Here is a 22,710-nt window from a genome sequence, read left to right on the forward strand (position 1 = left end):
TTGATGAAGAAATATGGAGCTCAAATGTTGTAGGAATACTGTAAAATGTGAAGTTCAAATTTTCTATAAAGAACACCACAGGCTGACCCAGCTAACATATGTTCTTCCCTTGCTGCCTGAACTATATTTCTATTTCTCTCCATCACACTAAAATCTTCTCTCTTCACCATCATTTTTTACACCTAATTAATGCAGAAAGTATGACAATTTAAACAGCATGAAGAACCTGTTAGAAAGCACAGAAAGAATAAAGAAATTTTGGGAGGAAGGAAAGAACCCTACAGTTTCTAAACAGCTGTTCAATTATGAGAAGTTGCTGAATGCTCTTACATTCCTTTCAGCATTTTTTGTTGAAATGCCACCTTTCAGCAGTACATACTAAAGGCAATTACACAATTTCATTTCTTTATAGGCAGTGCATAGACTTATTATACTTCTTTCCTACTGCTTAAATGAATATTTGAAGTCAATGGATCTTTAAAAGAAAATTGCCACTGCTTTGTTGGTTCAATGCTAGAATGATGTTGTGAAGGTTGAGGAACATTTCATAATGCTTCTGAAAATACTCTGTTTCAGGGCTACACAATTTTCTTCATTGCAATAGAGGTCATTAAAGAGATGCAGGTTCAGTTCTCAACAACAGCAATTAGGCTTAGAAAGCGTAGCTGCACTAAAATATACGAAGTAGGCTTTATTCCACAAACATTTATTTATTGTTAAATGTTAGCCTTTGACTATCAGTTCCTTTGGGTGCAACACACTAACATGGTTAGCCTCTAGCAAGAGGAAGGACTTAGCTTGGGAAGGAACATTAAAATTACTATCAAAATCACTTTTTTCAGGTTGAAGAAGTTACTCTGAACTAAGTTGCTCTTCTCTTATTTCCAGGAAACGATCAATCAAATTTTCGTAATGGTACCTTTAAACTTACTAACGGAAGTAATCTTATGCAAACTCAGAATATATCAGGGTTGGCCTTCTTTTGCTGTAGACTGAAGCTGCTGCCTCAGGTGCAAAGTTGAAACACTGGGGCCAGGAAGCTACTGCTCCTGGGCTGCTAGATCCCTGTCACTAACTTCAGATGCTCAGTACAAGAACCTCCCTCTTCTCTCCCATCACAAATGAGTGGCAGCACTGGATAATGCTATATTACTGTTGTTCTTCTTTCCAGTCGATACACATACACACCACTTTAGGAACAGAACGCAGAAACTACCTACAGTGTCTCCTCTCCTGCAGCATACTGGAGGGGCAAAGGAGAAAAATTGTTGGGATTTTCTTTCCTTCATTTGCTTCCCCACCACCACCCATTTTCTTGCTTCTGACAGCAAGTTTAAACACCAACAACAAAACTGCTAATTGCTGGAGAGTACACACACAGCAATGGCTAGCTATGTTAGCTTGTTGCCAAAGCAACTACGAGCAGTGTCGGCTTGTGCATTCAGCCCATGAAACTGAATTATCCAAGAACCCCTTGTGTAAAGAAATCACGTTCACACTACTTCCTAGGAAAATAAGAAAGTTTGTGCTTATTAGAAAAATACACTTAGGATAGGAAAGGTGAAAGAAGTCCTAATTCTAGCTAGCCATATTGCTGGTGTCAAGAGACTTGAGATGAACTTTTCATCTCTAGAGAACAAAGGCAAGATGTCTTTTGCTTGAAGGGACAAGAGAAAGGAGTGAGAAGGATGGGCATTTCGTGTGTGTGTGTGCATGCGCGTGCACACACATACACACACTAAAACTCCCAAAAGCTTTCACTACCAGCTATGCTGGCCATGATTTCTGGGAGTTGTACTCAGAAAACATCTAGGGACCCAAGATTGGCAACTAGTGTTATAGTAGTTAGTTGAAGTCTACCTCTCTCAGAGTGCCGGTCACTGACATCGAATTGGAAACCTATAATAATAATTTAGCTACATACAAAATAATCATTGTATCTGGATTTTTCAGGATAAAGATGAACTTTGCTAATGTTTATCAATAAAGATGTAAAGTTATGACAAAAAATCTCTATTATTACAACAGAAACGTTATCCTGTAGTCTCAAAGCACAGTGAGACAGAAACGGGGCTCACAAACCAGTGTGAAGCCTATCATTATATAACAACAACAACAACAAGAAGAAGAAGGTATGGTTTTCTAGGTACAATTTAAAAAATCAGAGTCACCACTTGCAGATTTATAACTTGGTAACCAATGCCATCTGCCACCACCACCTCCATAGACAGAAAGAAGTCCTAACAAAATTCCCACCTTCATACCTGGCCCTTTGAGGGAATGCTATCCAATCCAACACCAGTCTTATGCTGTCACACAGATGAACAGGTTTCCATACTTGCAATACTCCCATCTGACCTGAATTAAACCCCAGTTTGTTTGCTCTTACAGTATTCATACCCAAATTGTCCCCCAGTCCCATTCTGGCTAGGTATCCCAAAAGAATGCCACAATTGATGGCCATCTGTTCCTCAAAATACCAGGACTTTGACAGACTCTATGACATTAACTGTCTGGCAATACATTCAGTGGACAAGGCCCAATTTTTTTTAATAATAATTGTGGACTTCATCATTCACTACGGTCACCAAGGCTGCATTTGTCCTAAAACCAGGTCAGAAGCAAACTGGTAATAATCCTTATCACCCAAACCCAACTGGATTTAAGAAGCCACATCATTATCTTACTCACACCACTGTCTCACTCCAAATGGTAGATTAGATAACAGGCCCAAAATCAAATTTTGCTTTTGTTTCTGCCAGTAAGGGCTTTACGAACTGCCACATCAAAAACAAGGGAACTATACCCTCCTTCAAATAGGCATTAATCACTTCTAATGGAAAGCCCAGTCCTGTAAGGACATGGCTCTACACAGCAGGACATAAACCACAACTTTCTAAGTAACTTGCCAACATCATTAGGCTGCATAAGGTAAAAGTATCCAAACAACATAATTTTATTTATCCTTGTCGCTGTCAAAACAACAGGATCCATCTTAGAATGGCTAGAAGGGAATGTGTCACCAAAACAGGATAGAAATATGTCACAGTGAGCCCTTGAAGGTTCCATTTGAACTCCTCCTCTTACAGAGAAAAGGCTTTTTACCACTTGAAAAAGCCCTGCTGATTTACGCTGTACTGCATACTGTAATGCATTGGTGGTGAAGAAATTACTGGCAAAAGTAACCCTAAGATGGTTTGTGATGTGTGTTGGATGATTTGCATCGTGACCTTTTCATTTTTCTAGTTAATTCTACAATTTCACACCCCTCAGGTTCTCAAAATGCCAAAACACTGAAAGGTTCTGTAAATGCAACTTGTTGGCCATTTACTCAAGAGACCAAAACACCCATGTCCCTTATATTAACAGATCTCATTATTTGGGAAACCACTTTATTTATGTTCATCATACTTCTGTGTTTTGTCTCATAATGCTATTTATCTTCAAAATCAAAAAGCAGATGAGGGCTTTTTCTCAGAACAACAGTGTAAGGTGATAGGAAGTGTTAAACACCATCTGTTCTGAACTGCTTTCCTTACAGATGCTGCTGCAGCTACTATTCACTGTCAAATCCCTTCTGAACTACTGTGACCCTATAAATTAAGGACCTCCGAAATGTCCTATAGCAATAATCTTGCTCATGCCTTGCAAGTGAAAAACAATGGCTTCCTTTATTTAATCAATCCATCTCATACCAGGTCTTTTTGTATTCCTACCACCTTCTACTTCTTTTCACTTCCCGTGAGAGTTCAGGTTTGATTTTAACTAGAATAGATTACAGTAATTTATATCTTTCTCTCTGTGGTATTTATAAAACCTTCCCCCACTACCACATTACCGTATTTTTCGCACCATAAGACGCACTTTTTTCCCACAAAACAGGGGGGTGGAAAGTCTGTGCATCTTATGGAGTGAAGAAAACAGATTATATTTTCCTGTTTTCTTCTCCTAAAAAATTGGTGCGTCTTATGGAAAGGTGCGTCTTATGGAGCGAAAAATACGGTATACATTCCTTCCCTCCCTCCCTCTTCATTGCCCAGCTTTTCTGTCAATACATCATATTTAGGAATACAATAATATGGATGATCTTGGCATTCATTTAGTTCCTTCAAATCTGACCTTCAAAATCTCAGTCATCTCATTTCTTAACTGCAGCCTTCATTTAAACAATAACTGAACTGGGATGTAGAAAATCTTACACAATAACATTTGCATTTTGAACATTAAAGCTGTGCAATTCTTCTGGTATCATTATTCTGACTTCTTTACATTCAACTGTATTCCTATTTTGCACTTTTTAATTTCATTTTTATCAACAGTCCTTTCAAGTCACTGCTATTTCTGCTAGTAACATGATGTCACCACTGTATTTTAAACAGCTGGTGTTTCTTCTACTAATTTGTGGTGTCCTTTTATCTGAATCTTATCCAGCTTTCCATATGAAATTATTAACATTTTAAAAACCATGAACCTTTCTGTTCTCAGGTATCCTGTATCTGTCATGTCCAGCTGAGCCCAACAGGTCTTTCAGCTGAGACATGGCATTCAATATATTTCAGTCAGAAGTTTTTGGATTAGTTACTAAAGCCATGAGATGGAATTCTTTGAATGCCAGAAATATCCGCCAGCTGCAGTTTTTGGTAATGAAAGACTTCCCTCTTCCATCCTGCTGCTTCCACAGCTTCTATGTGATAAAAGGGATTACAAGGGAGGTGGAAAATCTGTGGGACAGAAATAGGAAGTTTTAATTACCAAAAATTATACCCTGCTGGTAAAATCATCACCCTTCTCCAGGCATAAATGACACAAGATTTCAGTCATTACAAACTGACAGGCTCCAACATCTACTCCAGATTAACTTCTGTCTGAAATATCTTGAATGCCACATCTGACCTGAAAGGCCTATTGCACATGGGCCCAGCTGGACATGATACAAGATACATATATGAGAACAGGAAACTCAATGGAATTTAAAGAATCAGTAGCTTTATGTGGAAAACTGTATTAGATTCAGATAAAGGAGGACAAATTGGTAGAAGAACCATCGGTCTTCTGTAGGCTTAGTTATGCCAACAGGATTTCACCCAATATATTTCCAACTCTATTTTGTGATGAAGTTAAATATTTTAGGGTAGCAACAATTTCCTATATTACTGATCAATATCACTAACAACATTGGAAGATGGTTAAAATGAAATCATTATGTTTCAGTAAGAGTTTGTTGAATTATTAGATAAACCAAGAAATGTAGTTCAAAATTCTTTCCTTTTTTAAATCAATTTCTTCCCAGCATTACACGAAAGGCTTAAGACACATGTCTGTTAGTTAAAAACAGTATAACTTAAACAGTATATAGTAGTAACACTTTCCTCTCCTTACAAAACACTGAACAAATACAGTATTAAATTCCCTTTCAAAGGCCTTATGTGATTTTTCATAACGTATAGAAGGCATGTGAGAAACACAGGCACTACATATATCCTGTGTAATCCTCCAAAATAAAGTTTAATTACTAAGTCATTGTGCTACCTCTCTTTGCAAGTGGTGAACTGAGAGTGCTCTAATTTCTGAGGATTGTTTTGACAATAATAAATACAATATATAGAGTAGAACCATAAAGTTCTATAAAGTGGGAACAAGCTATGGCAATGCATTTATGCACTACAGTGGACCCTTGACTTACAGACGGTTTGACTTACAGACGTTTTGAGTTACAGACTTCTCTGGCCGCAAAATTTAGGTTTGACTTGCAGACTGAGATTTGACTTACAGACCAGAAAAAAACCAAAATGGAACAAAAACGGCCTGTTACGGGATTAATCGGTTTTCAATGCACTGTAGGTCAATGGAGACTTGACCTACAGACTTTTTGACTTGAGAACCGCCTTCCAATATGGATTAAGTTCTCAAGTCAAGACCCCACTGTAATCTGACTCTAACTGGGGACAAAAGGCTAACACAAAGGTGTCAGTGAGCAGCAGTGGGTAGCTATTCCTTGTACATGTATTTCAATGCATACTGTAAGAACAAGGACTAGGTCATGTCGTCCCCAAGGTTTCAGAAATGCAAGAGTGGGTGATGCCTTTGATTGGACCACCAAAAAAAAAAAAAGAGTAGCAAACTTTCATGGATGAAATCCACTTCCTAAGGCTACGCACACCTCCTTCATGGACAGTGCAGAAAAGCTGTAAATGAAAATCCAGAAATTGATTATACAGGTCTGTGAGAGATGATCCAAGTCTTCTTGAGGCTAGGCTTCTAGTGTATCTGCATCAAGGTTTGGAATTTTTACACCCCTGCTCTTGAGACCATAAGGCTGCCAATTACCCTGTTATTATACAGAGAGAGAGAGAGAGAGAGAGAGAGAGAGAGAGAGAGAGAGAAAGATTACTTGAAACATAAAGTTCCTTTTTAGCATGTATTGCAGTAGGCAGCAATACATTAAAAATGGCTGTGGATCAGCTAAGTCTTCTGAGAAAAAAAAAGTATAGGGTCAGCACTTCCGCAAGAAAAATGAAGCAGCTGCCTCAGTCAGTTTCCACGGGGCAAAGAGCTACATGTGTCACCACCACTTCTGAAATAAGACTCAAGGACCCATCTGTACTTACCGTAATTGTCTACCATCTTATCTACCACAAGCAGCAAAAAAAAAAAAAAAAAAAAAAAAAAGGTCTGGGGCTAGCCCTGAATGATTATGACTACAGAGCCTCACCTGGGACACACAATGGTTTTTGTGATGTTTACCCCTAAATTGCATCTGTACAACTTCCCATACACTTAATTCCACCTTTAACAGATTTTCAAACATTACAGTGTCAAGAGTACATACTCACACTTCCAGCCTATGAATAATTACTCAAAAAAATAAAAATAAAGGAAAGGAAAAGGAAGAAAGACACGGTTGCATTTAAATTTAACACTGCTTCCTTTGGAACACACACACACCAAAAAACAAACAAAAACATACTGAGTGGGACACTGTGTACATATGCACATAACTGGGACTGGTAATAACCATGTCTCCATAGTGTGTAAGCAACGATCAAACACATTTCTGCATTTGCTGGAGCAAAGAATGCACATGAAAAAATAGCACATGCCCTAATTATATCCCAGCTGGATTACTGTAAAGCGCTCTACGTGGGGCTGCCTCTTAAAAATGTCAGGAAACCTCGGGGAGTCCAAAATACAGCAGCCAAACTGCTGACAGGGACTCGTTACAGGGATCACAGGGAACCCACTCTTACAGCAGCTACACTGGCTGATGATCCATTTCCAGGTGCAATTCAAATTGCTGGTTTTAGCCTATAAACCGCCTGGGTCCAAGCTATATCAAAGACAACATCTCCCATTATGAGCCAGCACAGGTATTAAGATTCACCCCCCCAGAAGCCTTTCTCATGGTCCCACCATCTTTACAGGTGCATTTGGTGGGGACACAGGAGAGGACCTTCTCTGTTGCTGCTCCCATATTCTGGAACTCCCTCCCACAGGAGAACAGACTGGCCCCATCTTTTCTGCCCTTTCACAAGCAGGCAAAAAGCTTTTTCTTCAGGCAGGTTTTCCCTCAGTGATTGGGTGCCTAGGTCGGATTTTTAGTGCTTTGAATGTGTTTTTAGTATTGATTTTGTTAACCATTTCTCAGAGTGGTATTTCTTTGATCTTTTTTTAATTTTGTATACTTATTGTATTGAGCTTTAAACATTGTTTTTAATGACGTAAACCACCTCTGTTTACTCATTTTGTTTAGCTTTAAATACTGTCTTTTAATGATGTAAGCCACTTTTGTATGTTATTGTTTTTCGCTTTAAATATTATCTTTTAATGATCTAAGCTGCCTTGAGTACTTTTTAAGGAGAAATGTGGGGTAAAAATATTTAAAACAAACAAATAAATACATAGTGTAAAATATAGTAGCTTAATCACTTGGAAATAAATACAGTTGAGTAACATAGGCTTTACTCTGATTTAAATATTACCAGGATTTATCTGTGAAATAGTGTCAAATAACTGAGACACTATTTATTGAGGCCAATAATTTTTAAAAGATCAGCTTGAGGAAAGCCAATTCTGTTGTTCCCCGGACTAGATATCAGCTTATGTTTTAAATGTCAAGGGACTTTTAAGAATCAATTCCCATCCTCTGTTAGGGAGAGATTTATAGTGTTCTTTTTCAGAAAAATATCTAATATTTGTCTATGGACTCAGATCTCCTATACTTGAGACTTGTTCCTACCACATTACATGTTTAAATGAACACAAAAACATTCCTCATCACTTTAAAAATGGTATCTAATAACAATTCCTTTATTTTGTCAGCCTAGAAACTGAATAGAATGTATGTGACTGACCCAGTCTCGGGAAGAGGATTATAGTTTCCACTGAGGACAAAGGTCATTAAGAAGCAAAAGCTGCATGGAAAAGCCCTAATTTAACTAGAGATTCCACCACTAACAACAGGCATTTTAATGTTCCAGCTTAAAGACATTAAAACATGTAGTAAATCTGGCATATAAAAAGAATTAGCCAATATAGAAAACTGTTGGCCAATAAAGAGGAAAAATAAGTGAGATAATAAAGTAAGAGGAAGGGTATATGGAGGAATAGATTTTAACATATATTATCAAGTTTTGTCTACATTGTCGAGTCTGTTGCACTGCAAACCCCTAGACTGATAATACAATGGCTTTCACAGAAAGATATTTCTTATGTGCAAGCAGATGATTAGGGGAATAAAACCACAGAACGCATTTTTAATGCCATTTCATCCTCTAAGCCTAAAACAGCTTTTAAATGAACATGTCTATTGCATTCCTTGCATTTCATACACAAAGTCAACAAATGAACTTTTGTTCTGCAAGCAACAGGTATCCGATCAGTCCTTCACATTTAAGGAGATAACAGAATGCCAGTGAAAAATGCAAATATTTCTAAAGGAGATTTGGAGTAGCATTGAAACTTGGACTACTGCATACAAAATTGATCGAAAAAGTCATTATTTCAATTTCAAATGCAAGTAAAGAAGAGAGGTAGGAATGGCAGAGAAACATTACTGACTCAGAGATGGAGTATAGATCTTACACATATTGCAACTGAGATAACAATAAGGACACAACACTACTGCTGTTTATAAAGGGCATAAGTCCCACTAAACACACAAGGATCTACTCGTTTTACAAGTTATACCTTTCCTATGTACAGTATATAACTTCGGATGCTCCAATGAAAACAAGTTCTCAGAAACCATGCATTTGTTTGAGCTGTAATTGGAGGAAGGCAACCTTTCATTTGTTTTTGTTTTTCCTACCCAATAATCTTTAACTTTATTAACTTGGCAATATTTTCGCAAGATCACAGTCAGTCACTCACGCAAGGCCATCAGGTGTGCTCGGCTCCCAGCTCAAGTACCTCCAAATGATGTCGGATAATGACAGTTGAGCAACACCTTGTAGCCCGCCCCACAACTTACAGATGTCAAAATATACCTTGAAAACAGAGGTTTGCTTTCCCTCTGTAACCCCAGGAAGGCATAGAAAACAAAGGTAGTTTACATCCTAAATAAATGAATCATTTTTAGTAATGTTTATCATCATCATTATAGGTATCATCACCATTATATAGCCATTGGGGGTGTATTCCCAAAACTTTTTTATTTGCTCTAATCTTGGCTTCAAATCCCGAAAAATCACTAGACAGAAACTCTTAAGGGGGGGGGGAATTGGGAAATATAGAAATTACAGGAAAGGGGGAAAGGTGATCAACAGAACTGGGTGACTTCGCCCAACATCTGCCATGCGAAAGAACTAACCTTGCGCCTGAGCTTCCATTTTTTTTTCCTCCCCTCCACCAAGCCTCCTCTTCCCCTTGACAGCGCCTTGCTCCGGGGGAGCCTCGCTGCGCGTCTCCGCCAGCAGACGGCCACGCCGCAACTGTTGCTCCGGCGATTTACCCGCCGCTACCGGCTGGCGCTCGCTCTCCGCACGGCCTGCCTGCGCCCGCCTCCTTCGTTCTCCCGAGGCCGGGAAGACGCTTCAATATTATAGCGCCACCTGCCGGTCTCGTTCCTGCTCTGCACTTAAAAGCGTTCTCATCCCTCGGCGTTACCTTTTCCCGCCTTGAGCCTTGTCCTGGGCGGGGTGTTTATAGAGTGCTAATACGGTGGGCAAATGCTCGCGTGTGTGTGATGAGAGGGAGACAGACTTAAAACTGTAGACGAAATACGCCTTCGTATGCCTCCGGCGCAGCTTCTCACCGTACAGGGCCCCGCGCTGAAACTGGTTTGCAAATCATCGTACGTTACGGGAGAGGGTTTAAAATTGAGAAGGAAGGGGAAGCTTCCTCTTGCCGGCATATTGTGACATACATACACACACACGCTCTCCTTATCGCACCTCCCACTTCAGTTGAACTGAAGAAAAGCAGATGCTACTCCTTACCACACAGCCCTACCTTGCCATCTTGGCAGTTAAGGCTAGTGGCAGCATTGCCCGCTCCCTCTGCCCTGAGGCGTGAACCAGCAGCCAGTGAATAAATCAGAGCTCTGTCCCGGGCACCAAAATTTAGAGGGCTCTGAAATCCCCTCTTGGTGCCTCTGTATTCTATTTTTTTAAAACAAACTTTTCCTTTCTTTTGACGGCTTACCAACGAGGAAGAGGTTGTGGTGTGGCCTCAAATTATTATTTTTAAAGAGAAATTTTGTTTTCAAACCTGGGTACTTAAGGGGAGGAAGCAAGAGGAGTTGTGTTTGTTTTTCTCTCATTTATCAGTAGATTCACACCTAGATTTCAGGGCCCTCTAAATTTTGATGCACTGGATAGAGCCCTGTCTTATTTGCAGCCTGCTGTATACTGTACTATTTTTTCTAGTGTGTTTCTTACCAGTTTATTGCAAGCTCCTACACTATTTGAAAGTCTTCTCTCTCCTCCCTACATAGAACTTGCCGCTTGTGATTTTAACCATTCCCTCACACACAGAAGATGGGGCAGTTTCACATGTCACTCCTACCGTGTTTCCCCGAACATAATAAGACAGGGTCTTATATTAACTTTGCTCCAAAAATGCATTAGGGCTTATTTTCAGGGGATGTTTTGTTTTTTTCCATGTACAACAATCTACATTTATTTAAATAGTCATGTCATCTTCTGGTCCTGCACAAAGGTAGAGAGGATGGGGTTTCACTTGATGGGTTTATTTTTTGGGTAGGGCTTATATTACCAGCATCCTGAAAAATCATACTAGGGCTTATTTTCAGGTTAGGTCTTATTTTTACAAAAACAGGGTATGTCATCCCGCCTTTAAAACTTTACTGCATAGGGCACTATCTGATCCAGACATGCAGCTAAAATATACCAGACAACTGCAATTTATTCAGTTGAGCATCAGTTGAGCATATTAACATTTTGTATGACTTTACTCAATATATGTATAACAGCAAACTTAATGTTATTGTAAATAAACATCCAGTAGTTTCTTTGTAGTATTTATAATCTTCATTTTCCATTTATCAAATGGAAAAGAAATGGCCCAGCACAGAAAACAATTGAACCTGTTGTGTAGTAGTGTAAAATAAATGATGGATGTTACAGCTTGCTCCAAACATAAAATTAGGTGATGGTCTTCTTAGAATGGTATTTCAAAAGCACTTTGTAAGAAAGAAGACAGAAATGCTATTGTCAATTCTAACACCCGCTGCTCCACATCAAGGAGCCTTCCACAGAGATATACAGTACCATTGTCTCTAAGCATTCTGAAATACTGTAAATAATTTTATATTGCATCTTAATTTCTTTGCACAACGTACAGTATGTCCAAGGCACTCTTGATTTCCTCTGTTTGAAAACATTTAACTGAAATCTGTCAATAAACTGTTTTTTGAATCTGAATTTGAAGCTGATGACATTTCGGCGCCAGGTCAAAACCTTCCTGTTTCAAATGGCTTTTAACTGAAATAATATCAGCTGTAGGTCTGATGGCAATTTTTAGAATATATATTTTAATTGCATTTTAATTATTTTGCCCTTTTATTTTGCCTTTTTATTGTATTTTAAATGCTGTAAGCCGCCCAGAGACCTTCGGGTAGTGTGGGCGGCATATAAGTTAAATAAATAAATAAATAAATAAATAAATAAATAAATAAATAAATAAATAAATAAATAAATAAATAAATAAATTTATGTGGAAAATAATTATTAAGAGCTTTCTTGGATTAGTTGGTCCCACTGTGCTTTTTCATTTAAATCATAGTGTTTAAGTACATTTATGGAATCTAAAATACCTAGAGGTTGCTACAACATTTAAAAATAGTATGTAATATATAAAAACAAGTGACTACAGTATATGGAAAATATATGTATACAATGTATGTAGAACAAAATTAAATATTTCATTCTATGCAAATTTAAACAATTCTGTTTAATTAAGTATTCCTTACGTAAAATTAATTTGCAGTGCACATGAATTCCCAAACCCAAACATAGGCACATGTTAATTAATATAAGCAGATACTTCTGGAGTTTATTCTGATACCCTGGGAATTTCAATGTATTGCAGGGTATGAGTGACCCGAGTCTAAATGCCACATAAAAACGTTTGTGGGTACAAAACTAAGTGTACAGTATTCCATGATAATCAAACATCTAAAGCCTGAAAATGTATGTTCATATGAATTGGAATGTTTTGTTTTGAGTAGCTGACCACTTTTCTTTTTCAAAGAAACTCTGAAGGAAAACAGCTGCTTTATTTGCAGGAAGATTTAGAATAAATGGTCATGTGGGACAGTTTTACACTCAATAATTAAATAGGTCTCAGATAAATGTTTCCCAATGATGATCCATTCTTTATGCCAAGTAGCCTCGAGACAAACAAAGAATATCACTTTGCTGGTGCTTGTAAGCAAATTTTCTGCACAGTGTACTTTCTGCTGATTTATTAACTGCCAAGAAGAAAGAAAAGGAGGTATGTTTTTTTGTTTCGAATGGTTCCACCGTATAGCAAATCTTCTGCCATTTCATAGCAGGCGAAAAAATAGCTTTCCACATTTTCTCCAGCGTAGAAATATGGCTCAGTCAGTGTTGTTAACACACTGTAACACAGAAAAAAACTATGACCAAACTTTTAAAGTGTTGGCAGTTTTAGAATGTGGGCAATGATATACTTTTCAGCCCCACAAATGAACAGCATTAAGATGACAATAATACTGCAAGGCTGTCTTTAATGAACACTCTAGTCCAGTGATGGTGAACCTATGGCACATGTGCCACAGCTGGCACACAGAGCCCTTTTTGCGGGCATGCGAGCCATAAAGTCGCTGGATTGCTACTCCCCCCCCCCCACACACACAACCAAACCTCAGGAGGCGGCTGCAGCCATGGTGCTGACACTTCAACAAGTGGCGGGCTAGGATTCGGAACAGCTGGTGCTGGCAGTGGATCCAGAGTGGGGTCTCGAGGCACCTCTGTGCCCAGCATTCCCCCTTCTGCCACCACTTCTGGTTCCGCCACTGCCACTTCCAGTTCCGCTGCCATTGCAGCCTGCTGCAGCCTGCCACCTGCTGTTTTCCCCCCTGCCCCAGTTTGGGCTCTAGAGCCCAAAAAGGCTTGCTGCCACTGCTCTAGTCTATCCATGTACTACTCTGTTCGTGTTTAAGTGTCAAATTAATAATTATTTATTAATGCTTAAGCTATCACTATTTTTATATCTGTTTCTTGTTATATTAACACTTCACACTGGATTTATTGTAAAAGAATTGTTCTGCTAATGTTAAACTGAAGGACAGCATAGATACAATTTTAAAAAGCACTTTGACAGAATTAACTAAACACCTTTGCCAATATAGCTTCACAAAATATGAATCTCTGTTCATGTACCAATGTTGCATGCTGAAATCTAACTGTAATACAGTACTCAATAATATAGAACAAAATGATCCATTAAAGTCTAATAAGTATTTATGAAAATGACCCTCCCCATATAAACATAAAATAAAATTAAAACTCAGATCAAACATTATTCAGATCAAAAGTACTTTATTGAAAACACTAATGTGTTCGTATTTCTCAAACCACTGTGTAGCATAGTCTTCTCATCTTTTTACAAAAAGAGGAATTTTATTTTGTCTGACTTCTTCAGTTTTTTATATATAAGCTTATCTATTTTAATAATTTCTACCTCCATAATTGGCAAAAACCTTTTTTTAAACTATCCATTTTGTCTATTTTAACAATATTTACTACTTACTTCAGTGATTCTCACAACAATTTTCTTCACATCAGGAATATCCGATAACAGTGCATTCTCTAGCACATTACTCCTTATTACTTATTGTGATCCAGTAACACATTTTAATGGAAATATGAAAAAGGTTTTTAACTCTTTCATAATCAAGACTGGGGCATTTATTTACTTGCATCATTTACTGAATGGCTTTTATCAGTTTTTTAAAAATGAAAAGAAGTAAACATAAATGACAGTGAATCTACTAAGTCTATTTGTATTTCATGGGATTATTCATAGGTATATGTACATCATACATTATAATAGTTCCTTTACAAATATGTGCAAATAGAATTTAGTATGAGCTACAGTATGCTTATACAATTACTTCTCATGAGTGTTTTAACTCCAAAATCATTTATATAGCAATCTTCTAAGAATGACTATGTTAACAGAAGACCAACAACCATTCTTCAGTTTCCATTAAATAACATAAATATTCTTCAAGGTTTGTATATGTCCAAAACAATATTTGTAAGGAATCAAATCTTGTTTAAGCAAATTAGTATCTTCCAGTACAGTGATGCCTCGCTTGACGATGTTAATTCATTCCAGTGAAATCGCTGTAGAGTGAAAAAGACATCAAGCGAAATAAAAAAAACCATTGAAAACCGTTCAATGCGTTCCAATGGGCGAAATACCTGCTTGTCCAGCAAAGATCCTCCATACAGCAGCCATTTTCTGGTGCCTGTAATGGGAGGAATCCGTCCCTAACACAGCGGGGAGCCATTTTCTACAGCCGGTGGCCATTTTGAAACCCGACGATTTTGTAAAGCAAAAAATCGGTTCCCGAAACAGGGGACCGATCAACGTTAAGCAAAATTCCCCCATCTAAACATCGTTTTGTGATCACAAAAGCGATCACAAAAGCTTCGTTAAGCGGATTCGTTGTCAAGCGGGGTAATCATCCAGCAGGGCACCACTGTATTGACTATGGTATCTGTCACTTATTTGAGATTCTTCATTGACTTTGTCATTTTGGAGATTTCATCCCACTTTTCTGATGGACTAGATGAACAAAATGCATGCCTTATTCTTAATGCTGACATTGCTTCATCCAGCTGCAACATCTTAATGGAAATTTTCTTTCTCAGCAAGCTAAACAAAGAACATTGTGAATGTCAGTTAGTGATGTTGCCTGAATGACAAACTGCTTGTCTCGCCAAGCAAACCATTTAGATAGTGTGATTACGGCCTACTTCTTTCTCATAGTGAAAGAAAGAAAGAAAGAAAGAAAGAAAGAAAGAAAGAAAGAAAGAAAGAAAGAAAGAAAGAAAGAAAGAAAGAAAGAAAGAAAAAGGAAGGAAGGAAGGAAGGAAGGAAGGAAGGAAGGAAGGAAGGAAGGAAGGAAGGAAGGAAGGAAGGAAGGAAGGAAGGAAGGAAGGAAGGAAAGGAAAGAAAGAAAGAAAGAAAGAAAAGAAAGAAAGAAAGAAAGAAAGAAAGAAAGAAAGAAAAAGGAAGGAAGGAAGGAAGGAAGGAAGGAAGGAAGGAAGGAAGGAAGGAAGGAAAGAAAGAAAAAAAGAAAGAAAGAAAAGAAAGAAAGAAAGAAAGAAAGAAAGAAAGAAAGAAAGAAAGAAAGAAAGAAAGAAAGAAAGAAAGAAAGAAAGAAAGAAAGAAAGAAAGAAAGAAAGAAAGAAAGAAAGAAAGAAAGAAAGAAAAAGAGCAGCTATGATCTGGGTTCATATCACAACAACCAAAGAAGTTGGTTTGGTGCTCAGTTTGGAGCTCAATGCTCAGTGTCTCCTTTTTCTTAAGAAAAAACAGGTGAAAAGTCCTAATCCTATTTTTAAATAACATGGTTAATTTAATATGCAAATTTTATCATTACAATGAGAAGGAAATTTTGTTTCTTAGAATAAGTGAACAAACCTTTGAGGGTCAAAGATATACTTGAATGAGGTCAAAAGGTAATAATTATTTAGATTTTTGGTACACATATAATAACTGAAAAAGAATTCTGAAAAAGTAGAAGTTTGGTGTACTGATTGTTTCCACGTTTGGCAACTGTTTTCCATTAGAAGATTTTCTCCCTCTCTCATTTCAAGGCTGCCTTTCTCCTGATAAGGGGACTCAGATACATATCTTACGAGTATTCTTAGATTCATCTTATCAATGAAGTCTCAGGGTGCTTTTGGTCAGTTCTCTTGATCCATCAGCTGTGATCATGGTTAGGAATGGATAAACTAGTCACAGAACTCCCTGGACTGGTAACGTCCCATCTAGGTTACAGTAATGCATTCTAAGGGGCTGGCCTAACAAATGCAGAAGCTACAGCAAGGGCAACATGGTGGAGGGTAAACTGCTATTGAGAACATCAAGCAGAAATCACTGAACAGTGGTTTTAAATTCCATTGGCTGTCAATGTACTGCTAATTTGACTTCAAGGTGTTACTGATTATGAAAACCTTTATTTATGGCACTTATATTTCAGGAAGTTATTTCCTTTTTCACACCTTCCCAAGTTTTCTAATCTGCTTGAGGGGGCTTTCTGCTGTGTCCCAATGTTAGGAGTGGTACATGTGGTGATGCAAGAAAGTGCCTTCTCAACTCAGGCACCCCAACTGTGGAATGTTCACCCTCCAGAGCAGTGGCTTCCATAACCCTAGTGTTCTTAGACTGCAATTCTGAGAAAGAGCAGCCAGTACAGTTAGTGGGGAAGGCTTCTGGAGTTGCAGTCCAAGAACACCTGGGTTACCTACGGAAGGGAATCGCTGCCATAGAGGCCTGACCGGCACCAGCACTAGCTATATTTTGACAACAAATTAAGATGTACCTGTTTATTCAAGCACTTGGGTTTTAATAACTATAGCTTGGTTATAGGGTATTAGTCCAGATCTCATATTGCATTGTGTATTTTTGCTGTTGGTTTTCATTAATGAAAAGCAGCCCTCATATCCATTTATATAATGGGGTTATATAAAGTTAACTGAATGAATGAATGAATGAACGAACGAATGAATGAATGAATGAATGAATGAATGAATGAATGAATGAAATTACATATGCCAGTATTTAGGCTGAGGTACATGCAATGTGAAAAAAATAACATATTCTTCCTATCCTTCTCTCTTTCCTGTGTTACTTTTCACAGTCCAAGTGACTCTATCCACAGTCACTCTATCCACAACAGCTTTCAAAAGGCCCCAAATCTGTTTATATAATACATGGACTTGACAATAATTTCTCCATGTAAGAGCTTTGTTTGAGCTTGGCCTAGAACTGATTTATTGCCACTTCCCTCATTTCATGGTACAGACTGAACTAACATTTACCTGCTTCTGTAGATCAGATGCAAGATCAATCAGCAGAGATTTATCTCTTTTTAACTCCATATTGTCTAGTTCCTCTTTGTCTAATACAGCTCTAATTTCAGTTATTCTGCTGTTCATGGTTGCAATTTTTAAGTCATGAAAGGTACTTCCCTTTTCCAAAATGCTAATCTGTGAGAAAACCACAAACAATAAATAAATAAGGAACAGAAACAATAAAATCTCTCAAGAGTAAATGTAAAAAACATAATTAAAATGCTCCACAGATGTTTTGGACTGTATAGAACAGTGGAGTTGAAACAAAAGGGTATGTTTGTTATATATTTTCAGTGGAACTGAGATCTGGGAAGTAAGACACAGGGTCAAGATGATGGTGATCAAAATCCACAGAAATCTAGAAATCCCCAGGTGCTCTGGAAAAGATGGATGAGATACTTTTTTTTCTTTTTTGATGCCAAATGTAGGTCTGATTTCTTACAAGGCTATCCGTAGGTTTGCCTTCTTACTAGTTCTATGCACAGCCCTGTCATCTGCGCATCAGTACCACAGCGCTGAAAAGCAAAGGATCCATTAATAGAGTGGCAGAAGCAATATGGCCTCAGTGATCCTCTAAAGTGTGTGATATTTGATCAGACTTGGAAATTTTAGTACAGTTCCAGATCTTTCCAAACTCTCACTGAAGCTGGACTATTTGTTCCTTACCAATGAACCAATAATTTTTTTTCAATTATTTTCAGGAGAATAAGAAAATGTGAGGAAAATCTGCAGTCATACAACCTTATCTTGAAGGTCTCGGAAGGTACTCTCCTCCTGCTCCAGGAGTTCTTGGTACCTCTGAATCTCTTCCTTCAGATGATTTTCATGATCTTTTACTGCAAGGAACTGCATGATACCAGCAGAAAGGGCTGTATAGCTCTCCTCCTTGAGTACTCTCTCCTGTAATCAGTTATAAAACAAGGATGTGTAAAAAGTGGGATATTACAGTTCACTCATATAGCTCTTGAAAGCACACTACCAATCAATGAAATGGTGACAAGAGCAAAAATAGTTTAAAAGCAATGGGCTGAAATAACTTAGTCATGGAACTGGCATTTGTTTATAATATATTTTTCACTTCAGGTTCTATGTCAGTGTCTGAGGGTTCCTTATTTTTGGTGGGAAATGACAAGAGAGGAGATTCTTTGAACAAATCTTTATTAACAAAACTACTGGGTCTCTCATAACTTCAACAGGATCAGTAGGTTCAACATTAAGAGGCAAGTCAGTCCAAAACAAGGGTACAGTATTCTCATAATTGTCTCTTTTCACCCGAAAGATTGGCCAAAGCGTTCTAGATCCATAGGCTTCCTCAGACAGTCACTCCTTATCACACAGATTGCCCCACAGCAGGGATGGCGTGCTCATTCTTCCTCGGGTGGTTTCTCGTGGGGTTGGACCAGTCTTCCAGGGATCCTGTCCTTGCGGGTATACTAAAACTGTTCATTCTTCTGGCCCCAATCCTTCAATAATTGGTTTCTCCTCTCTGACCTTTTTATTTGTCTCCTTGAAGTCTCTACTCTTCAAACATATCCCTTTCTGTGAGATTTGGAACACTCTCAGTTCTCCCCCCTCTTCTATCCATTCCTCTTCCCAGACCACCACTTTCCTCATTCCTACCCATTCCTTTCCCTCTTCCAACCTTAAGAAAACATTTACCTCCTTTCTTTCTCTCTCCTGACTCCTCCCCCTGTCCTCCTGCCTTTAACCCTTTCATCTTCATTATAACTTTCACAATTTCCCCTTCTCCAACTTCTCTATCTTTCATAGACACTTGAGGGGACAGCTCACTCTTTTGTTCTTTTACATCTTCTTGTTCACAATTTATTGTACCTTATCCAAAGTCCTCTTGATGTAAAGCAGGATATAAATATTCTATATGAATATGTTGTCTGACTTGTCAATACTAAATGACAGTGAAAGCCTTGCAAAAGCATGTATACAGAACTAAAGTCAAAATCTGGGTGGCACCTGCATCCTAACTGACTAAATAAAATTGCTTGAGATAGACATCAGAAACAATGTAGAATTAAAGGAATCCATATTAGTGGGACATGTGGATTCTTTGAACAGTGTAGTCCATAGTGACAGACAGCCATTTGCTATGAAAGGTTTGGAATCTGCTCAAACTATCCCATAAATCAGTTTGGCTTACATTTTCTTTTCTTGATTCTTGGTACTTGAATTGTGCTGACTGTATGACATTATCCAATACTCACGGGATGTTTTCTTTCTTTGCCTCACAGTATTATTTAAACACAGACTGAATGTGCATAACTTATTTAAAAGTGATCACATTTCCACCCCTTGAGAGAAAGAGGAGGAATGAATATTCAGATGGCCTATTTCTATCAGTGGCCTTCAGAAGTTTACTGATTCCTTATCATATTTTTCTGGATGATGAAAAATTAATTGTAGAAAATGAAACTATTATGAAACCTTTTTTTAAAAAAACCCTTCCCACAGTTAAAAAAATAGTTCTCTTATGTTTCCCAAGAGGGAGCCATGTTAATCTGTTTCAGCAAATGTAACAAAAAATAAAATCAAAGTTACAGCACATTCAAGACTAACAGATTTACTTCATTTTGATCTTTCATGAATTGCAGTCTACTTCTTCACACAGATTGCAACCCATGAAAGCTCACATTGAAATAAACCTGTCAGTCATTAAGATACCATAATACCTTTCTCATGCACAATTGCACACAAATCTTAAAACTGGTTGGCAAATTGCTCCTTTCCTTACTATCTCTCTTTGCTTGTTAAGTTCCAAGAGCCTGGATTGCATCATGGCATTCTCCTTGGTCAAAGTTGCATAATCATCCACCATTTTGCTTCTTAACAGCCGATCCTGTTCTGCTAATAGCTCTCTCTCACGTACTTGTTGATGAAGAATAGATATCTCATTCCTAATTGAAAAAAATTTGCATGTTTAACCAAACAGAATAACATTAAATGAATTTCTAAAGCAGTTTGCAACAATGCAAGTTATACAATCTATAATAACAGAGAATTTATCTAATTGTATGTCTCTGATTTAATGCAGGAATTGTGAAAGCTAGCTATCCGAAAGTTGGAGACCCTAGAAGTGTCTGCATTTGTTACAAACAGTAACAAATGGAGGATATACAATGGAGCTCGCAAAGGCACAATGCTCTCTTCCCCCAAAACACAGGCTACTTCTGAACCATAACACCAAAGTATTGCTATTATTATGCTTGTTTTTCAGCATTCCTGGTACCTGGAGATGGCTCAAAGGGTTAAGCTTAAACATTAAGAGAAGTCATAAAAATCTGAGGGTAATATGACATGTTTGCAAAATCAGTTTTTAAAAAAATTCACGAAGCACATTAATAGCCATCTGCAATTGTTTTAAATTGGTAACCAAAGACTTTGGAAACAATCCAATTGCTGAAATTAGAATGGGGAAGAAGATGATCTAATTTTGCTTATATATTGTTTAAATTTCTTGCCTTAATGTTTGATACTTTGCAATTTTTGTACTTTCTGTACTTTTGAGGTTGCTTGTTGATGGAATTCTGGTTCTATTGGGTATGATTTTCTTTGTTGCTTATCCAGAAGTAAAGTATCCAGCACATGACAATCAACTGGTTTTTTTTTCTCAGTGATATCTTGCTTCTCCCAAAATATCACTGAGGTTTTATTTTTTAAAACTACAGGAGGCTGGTTTTATAATATGGAGGAAAAGATATAAGTAATTCATAGGACTTGGCCAACTACTGAAAAATGAATCTTTGCAATTTAGTTATGCTTGTTGATGCTAGTTTGGAGCATTTAGCTGTAATATGAATTGCTTATTTAAATTCATGACAGGCCCTACATATATCACTTACACCTGTTTCATGATTGTCCACTGACAGTGCCTAGTACAAACAATGTAGTCTTGGATTGTGTGTATTAATCCCTCAGTTTTAGCTTGACAATGGCCTAATTCAAGCCACTGTTTGATTACTGCTTATTGACATTATCATCCAAGAGGTAACTGGGGTGCTGTCTATGTAATGTTTTCTCAAGCCATGCATCTTTGCACTCTGGGATTTCCATTAATGTAGGTTCATTCTTACTTGCAAGTTGTACTGTTAGTCCTTTCTCATTTTCTACCATTCTCTGATGAAGTGGAAGTACTTCTGAAGTTTGACTAATTGACCCATACAGAGATTCTTGAGAACAAGCCTGTGACTTATTTTAGCATTGTAAGCTGCAGAATGTACAGAGGATTTGATTCACTAAATCCTCATTGATTTAATGGGCTTACTCTAGTGCAATGTACTACGCTAACAGAATTTTGGCCCATATCTATATACAACTTAACTTTTATAACTCATTTTAACTTATCTATAATATAATAGATATTTATTTCACATATTTATTATATAATCATGTTAACTATGATATTATGGAATAAAGTAAATTATTTTTTACTAAATAGACTCTATTTTAATATGCCAAGCATAATAATGTTATGCTAAACCAGGTTATCAGGTTATATTCAGGTTCCTAAAGTAACAAAGTATTTTTCAATCTGTAAAAGATTGTACTGCTTGTATTGTATTTTTTTTTTTCAATGATTCTGGAAGTTTCCCTTTATACCTTAAAAAAGTGAAGAAAATATTTTTTCTCATACCTTCAACATTTCCAGAAAATTTACATTGCCATGTCATCTGTATGAGAGATCAGTGGATCCCTCTAGCTCTGTTCTTCACACATTTCATAACTAGGCACTTAGAGCGATTTCCATGATACTTGTGTACCATAAATTACTACCTAGGACTTTCCTCTTAATTTTTGAATACATCTGCAGGGTTGAACACAATACTACCTTAACTAGTCTGCACCATCTCTCAGATTCATTAGTTATTACCGTAGTTCATGAGTAATGTGTTCTTGCATTGCTGCTGTTTTTCTGAAGATTTCATTTTCTATTTCATGCACAGCAGACTGCACTTTCAAGAACTCCCTTCTCTTTTCAGAAAGCTGAAACTTCACTTCGTTCTGCAGTTTCACCTGTTGCTTCACCTTGATTTAATTGCAACATGTAAGAAGAGATCAACATTTTGAAGACAAAAGAAAATCATTTCACTTTTATTTTCAAATACAGTCAATTTAAACAGAT

The 22,710-nt window shown here is 37.5% G+C and overlaps 2 protein-coding genes and 1 long non-coding RNA gene across 15 annotated transcripts in view; 1 reads left to right on the top strand and 2 right to left on the bottom strand.

Annotated features, from left to right (window-relative positions):
• The window catches only part of TPD52L1 (TPD52 like 1), a 52,742-nt gene extending 42,599 nt beyond the window's left edge, over nucleotides 1-10,143 (bottom strand). For all 6 annotated transcript variants that reach the window (XM_072997144.2, XM_072997158.2, XM_072997142.2 and 3 more), the window contains exon 1: nucleotides 9,809-10,143. In XM_072997144.2, coding sequence (XP_072853245.2) covers nucleotides 9,809-9,827 — 19 coding nt within the window. In that variant the 5' untranslated portion in view covers nucleotides 9,828-10,143. The remainder of the gene's footprint in view (nucleotides 1-9,808) is intronic.
• A 7-nt stretch (nucleotides 10,144-10,150) lies between these two features.
• On the top strand, nucleotides 10,151-19,988 carry LOC110079216 (uncharacterized). Its single transcript, XR_012086243.2, has 3 exons — nucleotides 10,151-10,291; nucleotides 15,484-16,035; nucleotides 18,278-19,988. It is a non-coding gene; the product is annotated as an uncharacterized LOC110079216 (long non-coding RNA).
• The window catches only part of LOC110079215 (uncharacterized), a 34,390-nt gene continuing 22,373 nt past the window's right edge, over nucleotides 10,694-22,710 (bottom strand). For 5 of the 8 annotated variants that reach the window (XM_078383387.1, XM_072997079.2, XM_078383385.1 and 2 more), the window contains 5 exons: nucleotides 22,459-22,613; nucleotides 20,323-20,485; nucleotides 18,318-18,476; nucleotides 17,544-17,711; nucleotides 14,005-14,834 (listed from right to left, as the gene is read on the bottom strand). In XM_078383387.1, the coding sequence (XP_078239513.1) occupies nucleotides 14,754-14,834; nucleotides 17,544-17,711; nucleotides 18,318-18,476; nucleotides 20,323-20,485; nucleotides 22,459-22,613 (726 nt within the window). In that variant the 3' untranslated portion in view covers nucleotides 14,005-14,753. Of the gene's footprint in view, nucleotides 13,082-14,004; nucleotides 15,370-17,543; nucleotides 17,712-18,317; nucleotides 18,477-20,322; nucleotides 20,486-22,458; nucleotides 22,614-22,710 lie in introns of those variants that run through there. The other 3 variants (XM_072997077.2, XM_072997084.2, XM_078383384.1) reach the window with 2 other exon arrangements.

Source organism: Pogona vitticeps, chromosome 1, assembly GCF_051106095.1.
Source record: "Pogona vitticeps strain Pit_001003342236 chromosome 1, PviZW2.1, whole genome shotgun sequence".
Classification (NCBI taxonomy): domain Eukaryota; kingdom Metazoa; phylum Chordata; class Lepidosauria; order Squamata; family Agamidae; genus Pogona; species Pogona vitticeps.